The sequence below is a fragment of the Pituophis catenifer genome, unplaced genomic scaffold (genome assembly GCF_029215685.1).
Source record: "Pituophis catenifer annectens isolate HBS135680 unplaced genomic scaffold, rPitCat1.0.hap2 SCAF_1, whole genome shotgun sequence".
NCBI lineage: Eukaryota > Metazoa > Chordata > Lepidosauria > Squamata > Colubridae > Pituophis > Pituophis catenifer.
In genome coordinates this window covers 344,708,362-344,729,254 of record NW_027256881.1, presented here as the reverse complement: position 1 = coordinate 344,729,254, position 20,893 = coordinate 344,708,362, and the positions used below count along the sequence as shown (strand labels likewise).

At 47.3% G+C, this 20,893-nt stretch overlaps 1 protein-coding gene across 1 annotated transcript in view; it reads left to right on the top strand.

Annotated features, from left to right (window-relative positions):
• The window catches only part of SEMA6B (semaphorin 6B), a 71,835-nt gene extending 56,006 nt beyond the window's left edge, over nt 1-15,829 (top strand). The window contains 6 exon segments of the mRNA XM_070931904.1: nt 5,752-5,946; nt 6,944-7,084; nt 12,440-12,517; nt 13,452-13,510; nt 14,843-15,222; nt 15,224-15,829. Coding sequence (XP_070788005.1) covers nt 5,752-5,946; nt 6,944-7,084; nt 12,440-12,517; nt 13,452-13,510; nt 14,843-15,222; nt 15,224-15,829 — 1,459 coding nt within the window.
• The last annotated feature ends 5,064 nt before the right edge of the window (nt 15,830-20,893 follow it).

Sequence of the window (20,893 nt, the reverse complement as noted above, 5' to 3'; positions counted from 1 at the left end):
CTTCTCCTTCTCCTTCTTCTTCTTCTTCTTCTCCTTCTTCATTTTCTTCTTCTTCCTCCTCTTCCTCTCCTTCTCCTTCTCCTGTTCTTCTTCTCGTTCTTTTCTTCCTCTTCTTTTTCTCCTCCTCCTTCTATTTCTCCTCCTCCTTTATCTTCTCCTTTATCTTTTTCCTCTTCTTCCTCCTCCTGCTCCTTCTTTTCTTCTTTCTCTTTTTCTCCTTTTTCTCCTTTTTCTTCTATTCCTCCTCCTTTCTCTTCTCCTTTCTCTTCCTCCTCCTCCTCTTCTTCTTCATCTTCCTCCTCCTCCTGTTCTTTTTCTTCTTTTCTTCTTCATCTTTTTCTCCTTCTCCTTCTATTCCTCCTGCTCTTTTATCTTTTCCTTTCTCTTGTTCTTCTTGTCTTGTTTATCTTCCCCTTCTCCTTCGCCTTCTATTCCTTCTTCTTGTTTTTTCTCTTCTTCCTCTCCTTCCTGTCCTCTTCCTCTTCTTCTCTCCCACCTCCTCCTCCTCCTCCTTCTCCTCCTTTCTCTTCTTTTTCTTCTCCTCCCTCCTGCTTCCTCCTTAAGCAAACCAGTAGTTAGCTATGGCCATACTTTTGCCGAAAACCTAAAAACCATCGTAAAACACAGTCACCTAACAGCGAGATTTTTCAAACGGCCATAAATGCGACACAGTTGCCATGCACCTGAAATTCGGTCACATGACCACAGGGGAGGCAACCATCAGGGAAGGAAGGAAGGAAGGAAGAAACAAAGGAAGGAAGGAGGGAAGGAGGATGGAAGGAAGGAAGGAAGGAAAGAAAGAAGGAAGGAAGGAAGGAAGGAAGGAAGGAAGGAAGGAAGGAAGGAAGGAAGGAAGGAAGGAAGGAAGGAAGGGAAAGATTTATACGATTTGAAGAGAAACCAGAGTATAAGAAGGGAAATAAAGAAAGAGGGAGGGGAGGAAGGGAGGGAGGGAGGGAGGCAGAAGGTAGGAAAGGAAGAAGGAAGGAAAGGAGAAAGAGAGGGGAGAGGGGAGAGGGGGAGGGGGAGGGAGGAAAGGAAGGAACAAAGGAAGGAGGGAGGGAAGAAGGGTAGAAGGAAAGAAAGAGAAAGAAAGAAAGAAAGAAAGAAAGAAAGAAAGAAAGAAAGAAAGAAAGAAAGAAAGAAAGAAAGAGGGAGGGGAGGAAGGGAGGGAGGAAGGGAGGCAGAAGGACGGTAGGAAGGAAAGAAGGAAGGGAAGGAGAAAGAGATGGGACAGGGGAGAGGGGGAGGGAGGAAAGGAAGGAACAAATGAAGGAGGGAGGGAAGAGTAGAAGGAAAGAAAGAAAGAAAAAGAAAGAAAGAAAGAAAGAAAGAAAGAAAGAAAGAAAGAAAGAAAGAAAGAAAGAAAGAGAAAGGGGAGGGAGGCAGGGAGGGAGGAAGGGAGGCAGAAGGAAGGTAGGAAGGAAAGAAGGAAGGGAAGGAGAAAGAGATGGGACAGGGGAGAGGGGGAGGGGGAGGGAGGAAAGGAAGGAACAAAGGAAGGAGGGAGGGAAGAAGGGTAGAAGGAAAGAAAGAAAGAAAGAAAGAAAAAGAAAGAAAGAAAGGGGAGGGAGGGAGGGAGGGAGGGAGGGAGGAAGGGAGGCAGAAGGAAGGTAGGAAGGGAAGAAGGAAGGGAACGAGAAAGAGATGGGACAGGAAGAGAGGGAGGAAAGGAAGGAAGAAACAAAGGATGGAAGGAGGGAGGGAAGAAGGGAGGAAGGAAGGAGGGAGTGGGAAGGAGGGAGGTAGGAAGGAAAGAAGGAAGGGGGAGGAAGGAAAAAAGGAAGGGAAGGAGGAAAGGAGAGAGGGAGGAAGAAGGGAAGGAAAGTAAGAAAGAAAGGAAGGAAGGACAAATCACGGTCGTAAATCGAGGACTCCCTGTAAATAAAGCACGAAATGCAAATAAATAAACCCCTCCTCCCCTGCTTTTCATGGGAGCGAGCTCTCTCCCTTCAGGGGGCTTCGCGGTGTAAGTTTCAGCCAATTAAGCCGTGGCATCTGCTCCGATTTGCAAGCGAGGGAGACGAGGCGGCCGGAGGGCATCGAAACCGTTTGAAGCAGGATTAAGTTTGCACGGAAACCGAAGGAGGCCTCTTCCGAAAGGAGCCTCTGACGTTTCCAAAATGAGCCTTCCTGATTAACCAGGTTAATCTCGGTTTACCGCAACGACCTTTCCTCACACCCGAAAGGGGTTTCATTAGGGGGCTTCCCAGATGTCTGCCTACAAAGGCTTCGGCTCCTTTCTGTAGGACATGTAGCAACATCTGGAAATCCAGAGGTCGTCCCCTCGGCAAGGCCTCACGTCGTCCTCAATTTAAGACCGTGACGGAGCCCCAAATTCTCATTGTAAGCGAGACGGCGGCGAAGCGAATTGTGCCCCGTTTCACGCCGCGTTCACGTCCGTCTCTCGCCACAGCTGGTAACCGAATCCACTGCCATCGTTCAGTTTAGGAACACGGTTGTTAAGCAAATCAGGTTTTTCCGTCGACTTGGCTTGTCGGAAGGTCACAGAAGGGGATCGCGTGACCCCCTTTTACAACGAGTCTGTTGCAAAACTCTCATAAGTATGAGCCAGTTGCCAAGCGTTTGAATTTTTGATCAGGTGACCCTGGGGAATGCTGAGACGGTCGTTAAGTGTGAAAAACGGTCCTCGGTTCCATTTTTCAATTCCATCCAGGATCGGGCTGCTGGAGGTTCGTAGGGGTTCGGGAGAACCTCTAGCTAAGATTCTGTGCAGTTCGGAGAACACCCCAATCCCACTCGTGGCTGGCCCCACCCCGCCCACCCTGCCCCCACCCCGCCCACCCTGCCCCCACCCCTCCCAGGAGTCCCCACGCGGCCTGTTTTAGATGCAAGCAATTGCAGGGCACGCACAGAAGCTCGGGGAGGGCAAAAAATGGGCGTACTGGAAGTTCAGAGGGCATCCAGACCCTGGGGAGGTCGTTTTCGCCCTCTCGGAGGCTCAGGAAAAGCCTCCGGAGCCTGGGGAGGGCTAAAACACCCCACCCACCTCCACCGTGGTGCAGGAGGCTGACTAGCTCACGCCCACCATGGCCACGCCTACCCAGCAACCGGGCAGAGAACCCCTTACTAAAACTTTTGAAGCCCACCCCTGGTTCCGTCACTAAACGAACTAAACGAACGGTTGTAAGTCGAGGATTTACCTGTACGCGGATCTCGGCACAATTCTCTTCCCAGGCAGGTGGAGGAGACCGGGGAAATGCTCGCTTCTGTTAATTTCCTCCCCGTCTCAGCCAAGACCGTCTGGATCTAATTAAATCTGTCTTAATTGCTGTTTTATGTGAAATTAATCAAGCATTATTTCTGTCGTCTTGCAAAAATTGCACACCAGGAGATGGCATGATTGGGGGGGGGAGGGGAGAGACGGGGGGAGGTTGAATTGTTCCACGCACGCGAGTTGGCTGTTTTACAATGGCGCGTAGGACAATTTGTGTGTGTTGTCCCTGTGCGTGTGTAACAACAACTTGTGGCCCTTGCCAAAAAAAAACCTTACCTCATTTTGCAGCTGTACACAGTTAGTTCTCGACAGTCGTTAAGCGAATTGAGTTTCTCCCCCTTGCCTTGGCTTGTCAGAAGGTCGCAAAAGGGGATTGTGTGAGACACACACACACCCCTGGGACACTGCAACTGTCATAAATGGGAGCAAAGGCCGGGAGCAGTTGAGAAGGAAATGGTGGAATTCACACAATCTCCCAAGTCCTAACGGGATTAAACCGGCCTCAACGGAGGAACAGGTAGTTCTCGGCTTACGACCACCATTGAGCCCAAAATTTAGGTAGCTCAGTGAGAAATTTAGGAAGCTTTGCCCCGTTTGTCGACTTTTCTTGCCCCCTTGGTCAAGCGAATCACGGCAGCGGTTAAGTTAGTAAGACGGTCGTTAAGCGAATCATGGTTTCTCCCCCCCTTGATTTTGCTCGTCAGAAGGTCACAAAACGGGATTGCGTGACACCCCCCCTCACGAGACACTGCAACCGTCGTAAATGTGAGTCCGTGCTCAAGCATCCGAATGTAAATCAGGTGACTGCAACGGTCGTACGCGTGAAAAATGGCCGTAAGTCACTTTTTTTTCAGTGCCGTTGTAACTTTGAACGGTCACAAAAGTGAACTGTTGTAAGTCGAGGACTTACCTGTAAAAGGGCAGTTCCTTTAATTCTGGTTGTTTCAAGGCATGCTGGCTGGGGAATTCTGGGAGTTGAAGTCTACCCGTTTTAAAGTCACTAAAATTGAGAAATTCTGACTTTAAGGCTCTATCAACCGTGACTTGAAAGCAGATAAAACCTGCGATTTGGGTACAGTGATGTTTGAACGACTCTTGTACAGGTGGTCCTCGACTTACGACAGTTCGTTTAGTGACCGTTCCAAGTTACAATATCACTGAAAAAAGTGACTTATGACCACTTTTCACGGTTTCAACGGAGGCTACATCCCCGTGGTCACGTGATCAAAATTTCTGACTCATAGGCATGACGTTCGCAAAGTCCTGTGTGTGTGTGTGTGTGTGTGTGTGTGTGTGTCACGCGATCCCCCTTTTGTGACCTTCTGACAGCCAAAGTCAACGGGGGGAAACCAGATTCATTGAATGACCACGATTGCTAACTTATCAGCGGCAGCGTTTTGCTCCACAACGGTGGCAAGGAAGATCGTAAAATGGAGCAAAATCTCACGGAACGAATGTCTCACATTTACCTCAGACATTTTGGGCTCAATGGCGGTCATACACCGAGTTTCTTTCTTGTACCAGATGTATACAGGGGTGGGCTGCGATTCGGGTACAGTGATGCTTGAACAACTCTAGTACAGGTGGTCCTCAACTGACGACAGTTCGTTTAGTGACCGTTCCAAGTTACATCGCTGAAAAAAGTGATTTACAACCACTTTTCACGGTTTCAACTGTGGCAACACGTGATGGACATTCAGATGCTTGACCACCGACTCACATTTACGATGGTTGCGGTGTCCCCGGGGGTGGGGTGTGTCACGCGATCCTCTTTTGCGACCTTCTAATCGGCAAAGTCAAAAGGGAGACCAGATTCGCTTAACAACCGTGTTCGCTTAACCGGCGTGGCGAGGAAAGTCGTAACATGGGCGGCAAAACCCACTTAACCAACTTCTCGCTTAACCACAGAGATTTGGGGGCTCCGTTGTGGTCGTATGTCGAGGACTACCTGTACCTTACAGGGGTGTCGATATGGCTCCTCCCTCCAACATCTGGGCCCCGCCCACAATTGTCTCCGCTGTCTTCACATGCAAATTTCTTAAGTGAGTTTTGCCCCGTTTTACGACCTTTCTCACCAGCGTTGCTGAATGAATCACTGCTCCTAACACGATTATTAAGTGAATCCATCTACTCCGTGGACTTTGCTTGTCCAAAGGTTGCAAAAGGGAACCAAGTGACCCCAGGAACGCTATTACGGTCATAAATACGAGCCAGTTGCCAAGCGTCTGAATTTTGATCCTGTGCCCCTGGGGATGCAGCCGCGGTCGTAAGTGCGAAAAATGGTCCTAAGTTACTTTTTTCCGTGCCGTGGTGACTTTGGTCACTAAACGAATGGTTGTAAGTCGAGGACTGCCTTTATTTCTAAACAAGAATTAAGGTGGGATCAAAAATATTTTTAAATAATCAGGCATGCTAAAAATAAATGGACATTATTTAAAATTATTATTATTTTAAATCATAAGTGCGTCAGTTCTGAATCCGGCCGATTAATCTTCCATCCTTTCCCGGAAAAGGTACCAACTCCGGAAGATTGTAGTGGACAACGCAGCCGGACCGGGTCGGAATTACACCGTCGTCTTTCTGGGCTCCGATTCGGGAACCGTCCTGAAATTCCTCATCCGCGCCAACCTCAGCGCCAGCTCGTCTCCCGCCCGAGCCAGTAGCCACAGCTTGCTGCTGGAGGAATTTGAGACCTACCCCAGTGACAAGTGAGTCGAAACCGACAAACACACTTGTGCAAACAAACCACAGAGACATACACACCAGTGGTGGGTTTCAAAATTTTTTAACTACCGGTTCTGTGGGTGTGGCTTGATGGGCGTGGCATGGCTTGGTGGGCGTGGCAGCAGAAGGATACTGCAAAATCTCCATTCCCACCCCACTCCAGGGGAAGGACACTGCAAAATCCCCATTTCCTCCGGATCAACTAAGACTCGAGAGGCAGAGAATAGATGGGGGCGGGGCCAGTCAGAATTTTTACTACCGGTTCTCCGAACGACTCAAAATTTCCGCTACAGGTTCGCCAGAACTGGTCAGAACCTGCTGAAACCCACCTCTGATACACACCCCTTCGTTTTTCAAAGTTGAAAAGCAAGAAGGCTTCATTCCAGCTGGGGAATTCTGGGAGTTGAAGTTCACTCATCCCAGCTGGAGAATTCTGGGAGTTGAAATCCACCTATGACGACTGGGGAATTCTGGGAATTTTTAAATTTTGTTTTGTTTTATATTTTATTTTATTTATTTATTGTTTTATTTTGTTTATTATTTTGTTTTGTTTTGTTTTATATTTTATTGTTTTATTTTGTTTTGTTTTATTTATTATTTTATTATTTATTTTATTATTTGATTTTGATTTTGATTTTGATTTTGATTTTGATTTTGATTTTGATTTTTAGAGCTGTCCACCTTAAAACACAACTCAGGGAGTTTCCCAAAGACATTTTTCATGTTTGTCTACCGTTTTTTCCCCCTTGTTTTTCACATTTTTATTTGTAAATCCACCGCCATCGTTCCTCCCCCTCCCCACCCCTGGAGTTGTTAGGCATTGAGTGGCATATACATTATATAAATAACAACAACAATAATAATCCCTTAGGTCTTTGGGAACGACTCGACAGAAGGATGGATACACATGCCAAGTGCCGACTAAACATCCGGCTGATTCTGCAACCCACCATACTCATCCTCCCCTTCCTCTTTTCCCAGGTGCGGGAAGGATGCAACAGGTGAACGGAAACTACTGAGCATGGAGCTGGACAAGGCTACGGGATCGCTGCTGCTGGCCTTCCCCCCCTGCGTCGTGCGGGCCCCCGTGGCCAGGTGCCACCAGCACTCCACGTGTATGAAGTGAGTCCCCACTTTTGCTTCTGCTGAACTGGGGGTATCACTCAATCCGTGTCCTGCTTTAGGCATGAAAATCAGCTGGTTGACTTAAGGCTCATCACTGGGAGATGGCGAGTTCTAGGCATGAAAGCTGGCACAGTGACTTCCAGCCAATTGCTAGGAGATTGTGAGTTCTAGTTCCATCATAGGTATGATAGTTGGCTGGGTGGCTAATTGGCTGGGTGACTTTTGGCCAATCACTAGGAGACTGTGAGTTCTAGTTCATTCTTAGGTATGAAAGCCGGATGGTGACTTTGGGCCAATCACTAGAGACTGTGAGTTCTAGTTTCACCTTAGGTATGAAAGTTGGCTGGGTAACTTTCAGCCAGTCACTAGGAGATTGTGAGTTCTAGTTCATTCTTAGGTATGAAAGCAGGCTGGTATGACTTTGGGCCAATCACTAGGAGACGGTGAGTTCTAGTTCATTCTTAGGTATGAAAGCCGGCTGGTGAGTTTGGGCCAATCATTAGGAGATGGTGAGTTCTAGTTTCATCTTAGGTATGAAAGCCAGCATGGTGACTTTCAGCCAGTCAATAGGAGATGGTGAGTTCTAGTTCCATCTTAGGTATGAAAGCCAGCACAGTGACTTTGGGCCAATCAGTAGGAGACGGTGAGTTCTAGTTCCATCTTAGGTATGAAAGCCAGCACGGTGACTTTGGGCCAATCACTAGGAGACGGTGAGTTCTAGTTCCATCTTACGTATGAAAGCCAGCATGGTGACTTTCAGCCAGTAACTAGGAGACGGTGAGTTCTAGTTCGTTCTTAGGTATGAAAGTCGGCTGGTGAGTTTGGGCCAATCATTAGGAGATGGTGAGTTCTAGTTCCATCTTAGGTATGAAAGCCAGCACGGTGACTTTGGGCCAATCACTAGGAGACAGTGAGTTCTAGTTCCATTTTATGTATGAAAGCCAGCATGGTGACTTTCAGCCAGTCACTAGGAGATGGTGAGTTCTAGTTCATTCTTAGGTATGAAAGCCGGCTGGTGTGTTTGGGCCAATCATTAGGAGATGGTGAGTTCTAGTTCCATCTTAGGTATGAAAGCCAGCACGGTGACTTTGGGCCAATCACTAGGAGATGGTGAGTTCTAGTTCCATCTTATGTATGAAAGCCAGCATGATGACTTTCAGCCAGTCACTAGGAGACGGTGAGTTCTAGTTCATTCTTAGGTATGAAAGCCAGCATGGTGACTTTCAGCCAGTCACTAGGAGATGGTGAGTTCTAGTTCATTCTTAGGTATGAAAGTTGGCTGGTGAGTTTGGGCCAATCATTAGGAGATGGTGAGTTCTAGTTCCATCTTAGGTATGAAAGCCAGCACGGTGACTTTGGGCCAATCACCGGGAGACAGTGAGTTCTAGTTCTGCCTGAAGCCCACCCATCTTCTAGTCGTCCACGTTGAGAAACACTGATGCACTGGGAAAGTAACACAGGCAGATAAACCACAAATCTGAATGATTCTAAAATTAATATATTCTGTTACGTCATTAGAAGTTCTCCATATGATGAGATATTTTATCTCCCTTTCCTAAGCAACATCCATAAACCTGTTCGGTTTTGAGCAAAAAAAAAAAAAGAAATGCTTGGTTAGCACTCTTCAAATCATTAAAAGGAAACTGTAGGTAATAAATAATGCATGAAGTCAATACTGTACTATAAATTATACATCAAATTAAAAAAAATAAAAATAATAAAGGACTTTGAAGCCCCAATTTACGATGCGGCACAACTGCGGGTATAACATTGTAGCTCTAGAAGGGTTTCCAATTAAAAATGCCAGGTCAAATTTCATTTTTAAATACAAGGTTATTCTATTCTAAACATCCACATTTAGTTAGCCAGAGAAAGGTCAAAAGACTTTTCCAATAAAAGGCATGTAAAAAATCCTTGCAGCCATTAATATAAACAACACCAGTTCTGTATATTTGGTATTTTAGTTCCTTCTTCTCTCCTTCCTTCCTTCCTTCCTTCCTTCCTTCCTTCCTTCCTTCCTCCCTCCCTCCCTTCCCTTCCTTCCTTTCCTCCTCCCTCCCTTCCTATCCCTTGTTTCTTTTTCCTTCCTTCCCTATCCTTCTCCCCTCCCTTCCTTTCTTCATTCCTCCCTTCTTTCCTTCCCTTCCTTTTCTTTCTCCTCCCTCCCTCCCTTTCTTTTCTTTCTCTTCCTTTCCTCCCTCCCTTCTTTCCTTTCTCACTTCCCTCCCTCCTTATCGTTCCTTCCCTCCTTCCTTCTTTCTCCCTTCCTCAATTTCTCTTCTTCTTCCTCCCTCCCTCCGTCATCCCTCCCTTCCTTTCTACCACCCTTCCATCCTATCCCTTGTTTCTTTTTCCTTCCTTCCCTATCCTTCTCCCCTCCCTTCCTTTCTTCATTCCTCCCTTCTTTCCTTCCCTTCCTTTTCTTTCTCCTCCCTCCCTCCCTTTCTTTTCTTTCTCTTCCTTTCCTCCCTCCCTTCTTTCCTTTCTCACTTCCCTCCCTCCTTATCGTTCCTTCCCTCCTTCCTTCTTTCTCCCTTCCTCAATTTCTCTTCTTCTTCCTCCCTCCGTCATCCCTCCCTTCCTTTCCTCCTCCCTTCCATCCTATCCCTTGTTTCCTTTTCCTTCCTTCCCTATCCTTCTTCCCTCCCTTTCTTCTTCATTCCTTCCTTTTTTCCTTACTTCCTTCCCTTCCTTTTCTTTCTCCTCCCTCCCTTTCTTTCCTTTCTCTTCCTTTCCTCCCTCCTTTCTTTCCTTTCTCACTTCTGTCCCTCCTTATCGTTCCTTCCTTCCTTCCTCCCTTACCCTCCTCCTCCTTTCCTTCCTTCTTTCCTTCCTCCCTCCCTCACCCTCCTCCTTTCCTTCCTTCTTTCCTTCCTTCCTTCATGCCTCACCCTCCCTTCCTTCTTTCCTTCCTTTCCTCCCTCCCTCCCTTCTTCCCCTTCCCCTCCTTCTTTCTTTCCTTCCTACCTTCCTTTCTCCTTCTGTCCCTCACCTCCTCCCTTCCTTCTTTCCTCCCTCCCTCCCATCCTCCCTTCCTTCCTACCTCTGACCCTCACCCCCTCCCTAACCACTATCCTACCCCACCGTTGCATTTCCAGCCTTTGGTCCTTTGGTCACATGACCCTGATTGACGGCATCTTTGCCAACACCTGGCCTTTACTTCCGCTTCTTGGCAAAACCACCCCAATGGCTTCATCTAACAACCACCCCTCCTAAGCCTCATAAAATCGCTCACAGGACGACCCGCTTTTTGACCCTCACAAGGTACGACGTCGTAAAGTCGAGGACCCCCTGTACTACCGCTGTCCTCCCACAAAGAACATTTTTGGCTCAGTTTCACAGCCCTGCTCGCCAACTGATGCTCCTTGGCCACGTTCCCTCAATGCCACGTTTCAGGGAGGCGGTCAGCGGCCTCGCACATCCGTCTCTGACGTTCTTGGACCAATTATCGGGGAACGCTGCCGGCTCTGGCGACCACGAAGGCACCTTTGCTTCGTTCATCACTCACCACAGCAGCCTTTTCCCTCCCTCGGCTGTCCTGGCAACGTTTCTGCACTTAATTACCAGCTATGAAAATCCTGTTATTCACCGGTTCTCTCGGCTGAAATGCCTGATCCCTGGACAAGGACTGGCAATAAAATCAAGGATACAGCCAAAAGGCAGGCTTTTCAAAATCCGAAATAAACATAAAATGCAAATGCCGCAGAGCAGAAGGTCAAAAATCCCAGGGTTGCGGTTTTTTTGGATTAGCAGATGGAGCAGAATCCGGACGGAGTTCCTCGGATTCTTGTCGTGAATGTTGGACGTTGCGTTTGGAAATTGGGAGGGGGAAAAAAAGGGGAATGCTTTTTGGGACACGCACGCCATTCCTGTATTGAATTCTCTCAAAGCCATAAACTCCATTTAAACCCAAAAGAGATTTTTTTTTTCCCTGCAGATTTGAGGAAAATAACCAGAAAATGTCACTCCACCCAGAAAGACACGGATTCCGATTTGCATCTCTTGAGCATAGGATGTTTGCAGAATCGGAGTTTTGAGAGTAAAAATAGTCCTTAGCTTACAACAGTTCATTTAGTGACGGTGATCACTGCGGTGATTCACTCAACAACTGCGGCAAGAAAGGATGTAAAATGGAACAAAATTCACTTGTGAAATGTTTCACTTAGAAACAGAAATTTGGACTCAATTGTGGTCATAAGTCCAAGGACTATCTGTACAGGAGAGATAACAGAGAGATAAGAGATAGACATGTTTGATAGATGATAGATAGATAATAGATAGATGAGAGAGAGAGAGAAGAGAGAGAGAAGAGAGAGAAATAATAAATAATAGATGGTAGGTAGGTAGGTAGGTAGGTAGGTAGGTAGGTAGGTAGGTAGATAGATAGATAGATAGATAGATAGATAGATAGATAGATAGATAGATAGATAGATAGATAGATAGATAGATAGGATAGATAGGATAGATAGGATAGAGAGAGAGATAACAAAGAGAAATAGAGAGATAGACATGTTTGATAGATGATAGATAGATGAGAGATGAGAGAGATAATAGATGATAGGTAGGTAGGTAGGTAGGTAGGTAGGTAGGTAGGTAGATAGATAGATAGATAGATAGATAGATAGATAGATAGATAGATGCTAGAGAGATAGAGATAGCTAGGATGGATATAGATCGATGATAGATAATGTAGAGAGATGTAGAGAGAGATGATAGAGATAATAGAAAAATAATGATAGATGATAGATAGATAGATAGATAGATAGATAGATAGATAGATAGATAATAGATAATAGATAGATAATAGATAGATAATGAGAATGGTAGATAGATAGATTATATATATATATATATATATATATATAGAGAGAGAGAGAGAGAGAGAGAGAGAGAGAGAGAGAGAGAGAGAGAGAGAGAGATGACAGATGATAGAGATAATAGATAATAAGATAGACAGCTAGATGATAGAGAGATAGATGATAGATAAATAAAATAAACAAAACAAAAAATAAATAAATAAAACAAAATATGAAATAAAACAAACCAACAAAATCAAACGAATAATGATAAATAGCATAACATAAAAATGAAATGAAATAATGAAATAAAACAGTTGAGCCATCCGTAGCTCATTACAAGGTCTTCCATCAACGCTGCCAAAGACCGCCTAACCCCAAAGTTGCAAAGCCTCAAACTCTGTTTGAGAGGATCCTTGCCCAAGGGGAGGGGGGGGGGGTCGGGGAGAGGGGTTGTGGGGAAGAGGGGCTTTGACAGACGTTCGAGTTTGATCTCTTCCTCCATCTGGGTTCCAGTCACCTCCTCATTACATCTCGTTTGTCTTCTGTCGTTCAGGAATTGTTTGGCCAGCAACGATCCGTACTGTGGCTGGACGCCTGAAGGGTCTTGTATTTTTGTGGAACGCAACACCAGGTAATCTGAGGATTTGGAGGGCCTTGCTATGGGGCAGTCCTCCTCCTCCTCCTCCTCCTCCTCCTCCTCCTCCTCCTCCTCCTCCTCCTCCTCCTCCTCCTCCTCCCAACAAACCCCACTCCCTCCTAGACTGATGATGTTCCCTAGTTGGGTCATGAAACGTCTCCCCGAAAACAACCAAGCTCAGAGAGCACCAAGGACCCCCTCATGTCAACCCCGAGCTACAAATATTCTCCTTTATTGATATATTAAGAGTTTTTATACAATTCTACTACGGTTTCCGTTGTAAACTGCTCAGAGGCAATGCAGCTGAGAGTAATGTGAATGATGTAGGAATAGTACAGGGTCAGCTATATGAACACTGAAGGACCCTCTTTATTCACATTATTATACGAAAGAAATGTGCTTGTTTAGAGATTACACAAAGTCAGCTAAATTCCATTCTTGGTAATATATATCTTCTGAGGGGCCTAGCTGTCAAGGATGCAAGGACATCCATCTGAAACAAAAAAGTTACTTATTATCCAAAGCAGCCATGAATCTACGCATCAGCAATTACAGAACTGAGGAAGGTTGTTTAGCTAAGATAATCTTATGAACTAGAAAATAATGAAAGAATTTAGTAATTAGAAAGTGTCAATTAACATGTAACAAATGTACGTTAACCATATATGGAAAACTGCTGTGCTCGCAAAATCCTTTGCCTTGGAGATGTATAAAAGCAGTTGTATCAGAGCTCTTCTGGGTTCAGAATTGCAGATACAAATCTGGTTCTGAAACTGCGCAATAAACTGTCTCTGGCTGACCCAGGAATGTTGTTTGGTCCCATCATTCCATAACAAGAGGGGTGGCATAGAAATACGATAAATAAGTAAAATTAAAAAAGAAATAAATGTCATTAAACATTTCCAATTCCCTCTCCGTGAATTTACAGGCTGGCGTTTGAACAAGATATCGGTGGCATCAAGACCTCTTACCTCGGTGACTGTGAAGGTGAGCACCACTCTACAAGTCAAGTCTACCAGTTTTTGCTGAGTCAGCCTGTTTCTGATTTTTTTTTTTTTTTTTTAGTTCAGTTCCTGGAGATCTGAGATTAACTGCCTAACCCTGATAGAAAACCAGACTGACTGACAAACAAGCCATCTTCAGCTAGAGAGTATAAATCATCCATTTCATTTTAATTTTGTTTGTTTATCCAATTTATTGGCCCGACCATCTTACCTCAGGATAACGCTGGGCGGCGTACAATATTAAAAAGAAAATAGAACTGCAGATAGTCCTTGAGTTCCAACCGTTTGTTTAGTGACCACTCAAAGTTAGAACGGCACTAAAAATTGACTTACACCCATTTTTCACACTTACGACCACTGGAGCATGGTCGCAGGCTCAAAATTCAGAGGCTTGGCGATGAACTTGTATTTATGACGGTTGCAGTGTCCCGGGGGAGGGGGAGGATGTCACGTGATCCCCTTTTGTGGCCTTCTGACGAGCAAAGTCAACGGGGGAAGCCAGCTTCATTTAACGACCCTGTGACTAAATTAACAACTGAAGTGATTCACTTAACAAATGTTGCAAAAAAAAAAAAAGGTCGTAAAATGAGGCAAAATTCACTTAAATGTCTGAATTAGCAACCTAAATTTTGGGCTCGATTTTGGGCATACACTGAGGACGAGCAAAGTCAACGGGGAAGCCAGCTTCGCTTAACGACCCTGTGACTAAATTAACAACTGAAGTGATTCACTTAACAAATGTTGCAAAAAAAAAAAGGTCGTAAAATGAGGCAAAATTCACTTAAATGTCTGAATTAGCAACCTAAATTTTGGGCTCGATTTTGGGCATACACTGAGGACTATCTGTATGTAAATAAAATACTAGCAAAGTAGTGTTTATTCCGCAAAATTCTTAGGCTATGTTTGTCAGTCATACCTCGGCCAATTTTATTTTATTTTATTTCTATTTGTTATATATTGATTCAATTTATTTTAATGAAGAGGAGGACTAGGGGTGATGCGATAACCGTCTTCCAATATTGGAGGGGCTGTCACAAAGAAGAGGGGCTTGACCTATTCTCCACAGCACCTGAGGGCAGGACAAGAAGAGAGGTCAAACCTAGAACTTAGAAAAAATTTCCTGACAGTGAGAACAATTAATCAGTGGAACTGCTTGCCACCAGAAGTTTTAGGTGCTCCAACACTGGAGGTTTTTAAGAAGAGATTGGACAACCATTTGTCCAGCATGATGCAGGGTCTCCTGCTCGAGCAGGAGGTTGGACTAGAAGACCTCCAAGGCCCCTTCCAACCTTGTTATTCTATGTTATTCCTACAGGCCTGGTGACGGAAAGCTTTGTGGATGAACCTAACGGGCTGGTGTCCGTCAACTTGCTGGTCATCTCTTCTGTGGCGGCTTTTGTCATCGGAGCGGTGATCTCGGGCTTTAGCGTGTGCTGGTTCATCGGACATCGAGACCGTAAGGAACTGGCCCGCCGCAGAGACAAGGAAAACATCCTCGCGCATGGCGAATCCGTGGTCAGCGTCAGCCGGCTGGGAGATCGGCGTTCCCGGGGACCCGGTGGCCAACCGGAGAACTTGTTGGCTCCACTCATGCAGAACGGGTGGCCCAAAGGACTGATTAAGATGGGCCAGCATGACCTCGATTCAGGGGTACTCCCCACTCCGGAGCAGACCCCCTTGCAACAAAAGCGGTACCCCCAAGCCGTGCAGCTGGGAATACAGCCACAATCTCATCAACGCTTCCCTGCGCGGAGGAGAACCGCCGTCCTCGGTTATCCTTCTCCACACGGGACATACCCCGGTGCCGTCGCACCTGAGTTCCGGACGAGTCATCCCCATTTCCTGCCAGTCCGTGTTGATGGACCAAGAACTGGACAGCGAAGGAGCAGACCTCTCGCTAGACATGCGTTATCTCCCGGTTAGTGGTGGCGAGGGACCGAGAAGTATCCAATCACATCCAGGCCCGCTGACCCATCGACCTTGCGGGACTCGGAGCTCGTACGGCAGCGAGCTGCCGATCACGCCGCATGACAGCCCGGATCGGCGGCGGGTTGTATCCGCTCCGACCGGGGACACAGGCAATCAGTGGAATCCCGAGAAGCTGAACTTCAATAGTAACAGCACGGGCAGCAAGGGAAGCGCTCACCTCAGGCGCACCCACACGTTCAACAGCGGGGAAGGTCAGACCACCCACGCCCGAGCCCAGCGGACATCGACGCCGGGACCTCACCACACCCTCACAGACTACAGTCATCTCTTGAAATACAGTGGCGCAGAGAGGACTCCGTCTTCGGTCAAATAGGGCTGGTCAGGGTTGTGTGGCTTGGCTTGGTAACCTTCTTCCTCACATGAGGGGTGGGGTTTTGCTGCAGAGAGGAAGAGGAAGAGGAGGAGGAGGAGGAGGAAGAGCAAAGCAGGAAAACGACAGTGAGAGATGCTTGATTCCCCCGTAGGTGGTCTGGAGGGACCGGAATGCCCCACTTCCCAAGCGTTCCAGATCTGCGCGAGATACAAAAAAAAAAGGAGGTTCTTTTCTTCGTGTGTGTATGTGTGTTTTTGGGGTTCTCTTCATCCTGGCGCTTCCTCATTGGATTCTTCCTTGCCTTTGCAAAACTCCTCCTCCTCCCTGAGGGGGTGGGCAGGCAGGGGCAGGCCCGGGCACTGCCCCCACCCACCCGCGTGTGGGCAAAGGTACTGTCGGTAAGTCAGGAAGGAACAGCGATCGTGAAACGAGTTGCAACGATTATCTGCTGCTAAGGAAAAAAGGAACGGGACGGCTGCACAACGCATTGGGGGTGGCCCTCCTGGTTTCTTTACTCATTCTCTCTTCCCCACCCCCCTTTTATTTTTATTTTTGGCTCTGGAAGGGTGGGGGGGTTCTGTTTCGGACTGTGAAAGAGTTCTCCGAAAATTACCATTGTCCGTTTTGTTTTTTCCTCTTCCTCTTTTTGACGTGGTTCCAGCGGGTCCCACACATGCCAACACGCACAGAAGTGAACCCCACTTCCTGAGCTCCTGCAGGGCTGCTGTTCCTCTCTAGGAACAAGAACTTTATGGGGAGAAGAGACCCCCCCGACTCCCCTTTTCCTTGGTGCTACATGTGGGTCCCACCACTGCAAAAGTTCGACTCCAGTCACACCAGCTCTGAGCACAGAAGTCCTGGGCATTCCACAGTTGGCGGAAAGGCTGATTGTGATGGGAGAGAAGTGGGTCAGGCTGGATAATTCACCCTAGCTTTCAGCAGTCCCGGCTGGAAGCCCACCTTGAGAGGGTTTCCAGGTTTTTTAAAATGCCGTTTCTTACCGAGTCACTTGGGTTGAGTTCGCACAACATGCTAAAGCTGCCAATTCCTGAACTGTGCTTTAGAGAACGAAATTCCCGGGTTTTATCAAACGACAAAGCGAAGCGCCGGAGGTACGCTGGTTTCATTCTGGGTTTCCAAAGGACCGTGACACTTTGGCAAGTCCTTTGCTGAGCCTTGGGGTGTTGGAAGGGGAGGTTGCCTGCAGCTCCTTGTCCTGTCTCTGCACTCCATGAAAGTTCCATGCGTTCCTTGGAAGTTCTGCACGGACTCCGTGGAAGTGCATGCATGGACGTGCCACGCACTTCATAAAAGTTCCATGCAACCTGTGGAAGTTCTGCGCACTCTGCGAAAGAACGTTCTATGTACTCCCCGAAAGTTCTGTGGGCTTCATGGAAGTTCCACGCACTCCGTGGAAGTTCTGTGCCCTTTGTGAAAGCTCCAGAACTGTGACATGGATGGAGTTATTTGGGGATGTTTTATAAACTGTGTGAGAGTTCTGTGCATTCTGTGGAAGTCACACACACTCCGTGGAAGTTCCATGCATTCCGTGGAAGTTCCATACACTCCATGGCAATTCCATACACTCCATGGAAGTTCCATGCTCTCCGTGGCAATTCCATATACTCCGTGGACGTTCCATATACCCCATGGCAGTTCCATACACTCTGTGGACGTCCCATACACTCCATGGCAATTCCATACACTCCATGGATGTTCCATACACTCCATGGCAATTCCATACACTCCGTGGATGTTCCATACACTCCGTGGACGTCCCATACACTCCATGGACGTCCCATACACTCCATGGCAATTCCATACACTCCATGGCAATTCCATACACTCCACGGATGTCCCATACACTCCATGGCAATTCCATACACTCCATGGCAGTTCCATACACTCTGTGGACGTTCCATACACTCCATGGCAGTTCCATACACTCCATGGATGTTCCATACACTCCATGGCAATTCCATACACTCCGTGGATGTTCCATACACTCCGTGGACGTCCCATACACTCCATGGACGTCCCATACACTCCATGGCAATTCCATACACTCCATGGCAATTCCATACACTCCATGGATGTCCCATACACTCCATGGCAATTCCATACACTCCATGGCAATTCCATACACTCTGTGGACGTTCCATACACTCCATGGCAGTTCCATACACTCCGTGGACGTTCCATACACTCCATGGCAATTCCATACCCTCCATGGACGTCCCATACACTCCATGGATGTTCCATACACTCCATGGCAATTCCATACACTCCATGGACATTCCATACACACCATGGACATCCCATACACTCCATGGCAATTCCATACACTCCATGGGAATTCCATACACTCCGTGGACGTTCCATACACTCCATGGCAATTCCATACCCTCCATGGACGTCCCATACACTCCATGGATGTTCCATACACTCCATGGCAATTCCATACACTCCATGGACATTCCATACACTCCATGGACATCCCATACACTCCATGGCAATTCCATACACTCCATGGGAATTCCATACACTCCGTGGAGTTCCATATACTCCATGGCAATTCCATACACTCCGTGGAAGCTCCATGAGCTCTGTGGAAGTTGCCTGCACTCCATGGAAATTCCATATAATCCGTGGATGTTCCATACAGTCCATGGCAATTCCATACACTCTGTGGATGTTCCATAGAGTCCATAGCAATTCCATACACTCCGTGGAAGCTCCATGAGCTCTGTGGAAGTTGCCTGCACTCCATGGAAATTCCATATAATCCGTGGATGTTCCATACAGTCCATGGCAATTCCATACACTCTGTGGATGTTCCATAGAGTCCATAGCAATTCCATACACTCCGTGGAAGCTCCATGAGCTCTGTGGAAGTTGCATGCACTCCATGGAAGTCCCATGGAACCATGCCAGAACTGGCTTCCATGGAGTTCCTTGGGCAGACAGCATTGTCTTCTATCCAGTTCTTCCATCTTCATTTTGAGATTTATTTATTTTTAAAGGAAACCTTGGCAGCTGCATACACACGGTAGAAGCGATGTGCAGAACCAAGGCAGAAGAAGATCCACCATCTTCTCTTTGACAGTCACGAGGTCTTGCGTCCTGTACAGGAGTGCAGACTGTGTCCTTCCTTCTTCTTTCCTTCCTTCCTTCCTTCCTTCCTTCCTTCCTTCCTTCCTTCCTGGAAGGCCACTTTGGTCATTCACACAACTTCCTTAATCATTCACGGGGCTTAACACATCTGAATCTCCAAAAGGAAACACGGAGGCGTGGACTTCACATGATGTGGTTGGACAAGGGCGGGAACCCCCACCCGTCCCAGTACATTCCCAAACCTCCGATAGCTAAGCCCCCGCCATAATTCTTGACGTGCACGCCCCGTTTCTTTCTCATTTGCAGGTGTATACATCCAGGGGTGGACTTCAAACATTTTAGCAAGGGGTTCTCTGCCCGGTTGCTGGGTGGGCGTGGCCTAGTCGGCCTCCTGCACCAGAGGGGGATCATTTTTGACCTCCCGGGCTCTAGAGGTTTTCCTCGAGCCTCCGGGAAGGTGAAAATGGCCTCCCCAGGCTCCAGAGGCCCTCTATTCTTCACGAACCTCCGGTAGGCCCATTTTTCGCCCTCCCTGAGCTTACCTGCATCCAAAACGGGCCACATGGGGACTCCTGGGAGGGGCAGGGTGGGCGGGGCCAGCCAGGAGTCAGATTTGGGGGTTCTCCAAACTGCACAGAATCTTAGGTAGAGGTTCTCGTGAAGCCCCAGCACCCCACCCCTGTATACACCTGGTACAAGAAAGAAACTCGGCGTAGATCACAATTGAGCCCAAAATGTCTGAGGTAAACGCGAGACATTCGTTCTGTGAGGTTTTGCTCCATTTTACAATCTTCCTTGCCACCATTGTGGAGCGAAACGCTGCCGCTGATAAGTTAGCAATCGTGGTCGTTCAATGAATCTGGTTTCCCCCGTTGACTTTGGCTGTCAGAAGGTCGCAAAAGGGGGATCGCGTGACACACACACACACACCCAGGACTTTGCGAACGTCATTCCTATGAGTCAGAAATTTTGATCACGTGACCACGGGGATGTAGCCGCCGCTGAAACCGTGAAAAGTGGTCATAAATCACCTTTTCCAGTGATATTGTAACTTGGAACGGTCACTAAATCAACTGTTGTAAGTCGAGGACCACCTGTACAAGAGTCGTTCAAACATCACTGTACCCAAATCGCAGGTTGTATCTGCTTTCAGTCACAGTTGATAGAGACCTGAAGTCAGAATTTCTCAATTTTAGTGGCTTTAAAACGGGTGGACTTCGACTCCCAGAATTCCCCAGCCAGCATGCCTTGAAACAACCATAGAGAATTAAAGGAGCAGCCCTTATACAGGTAAGTCCTCGACTTACAACAGTTCACTTAGTGACCGTTCGAAGTTACAACGGCACTAAAAAAAAGTGACTTACGGCCATTTTTCACGCGTACGACCATTGCAGTCCCCTGATTGACATTCAGATGCTTGAGCACGGACCCACATTTACGACGGTTGCAGTGTGCTTGGCGGGAGTCACGCAATCCCCTTCTGATGAGCAAGGTCAAGGTGGGAAACCCGGTTCTGCTTAACAACCGTCTTACTAGCTTAACCGCTGCCGTGATTCGCTTAACCAAATGGCAAGGAAAGTTGTCAAAATGGGGCAAATTTCTCACCGAGCAAACCTAAATTTTGGTCGTACGTTGAGGACTACCGGAATCTCCGTTGAGGCTGGTTTAACCCCGTTAGGATTTGGGAGATTGTGCGAATTCGGCCGTTCCCTCCTCAACTGCCCCCCACCCCCTGCCTTTGCTAACACAACTTCACAGCTTTGGTGGATGCAAAGTTGTTTCCCCACAACTATATCCGCTTGTCATTTCTGACAATCGTCCTGGGAACTGGCACAGCGGAAAGCAGGCCCTCTCCACGCTCGGCTGTCAACCGAAGTTTCTCCTACCTCACCAACTTTAAAGACGTGTGGACTTCGACACCTTTAAAGTCGCTAAAGGTGAAGCAACATT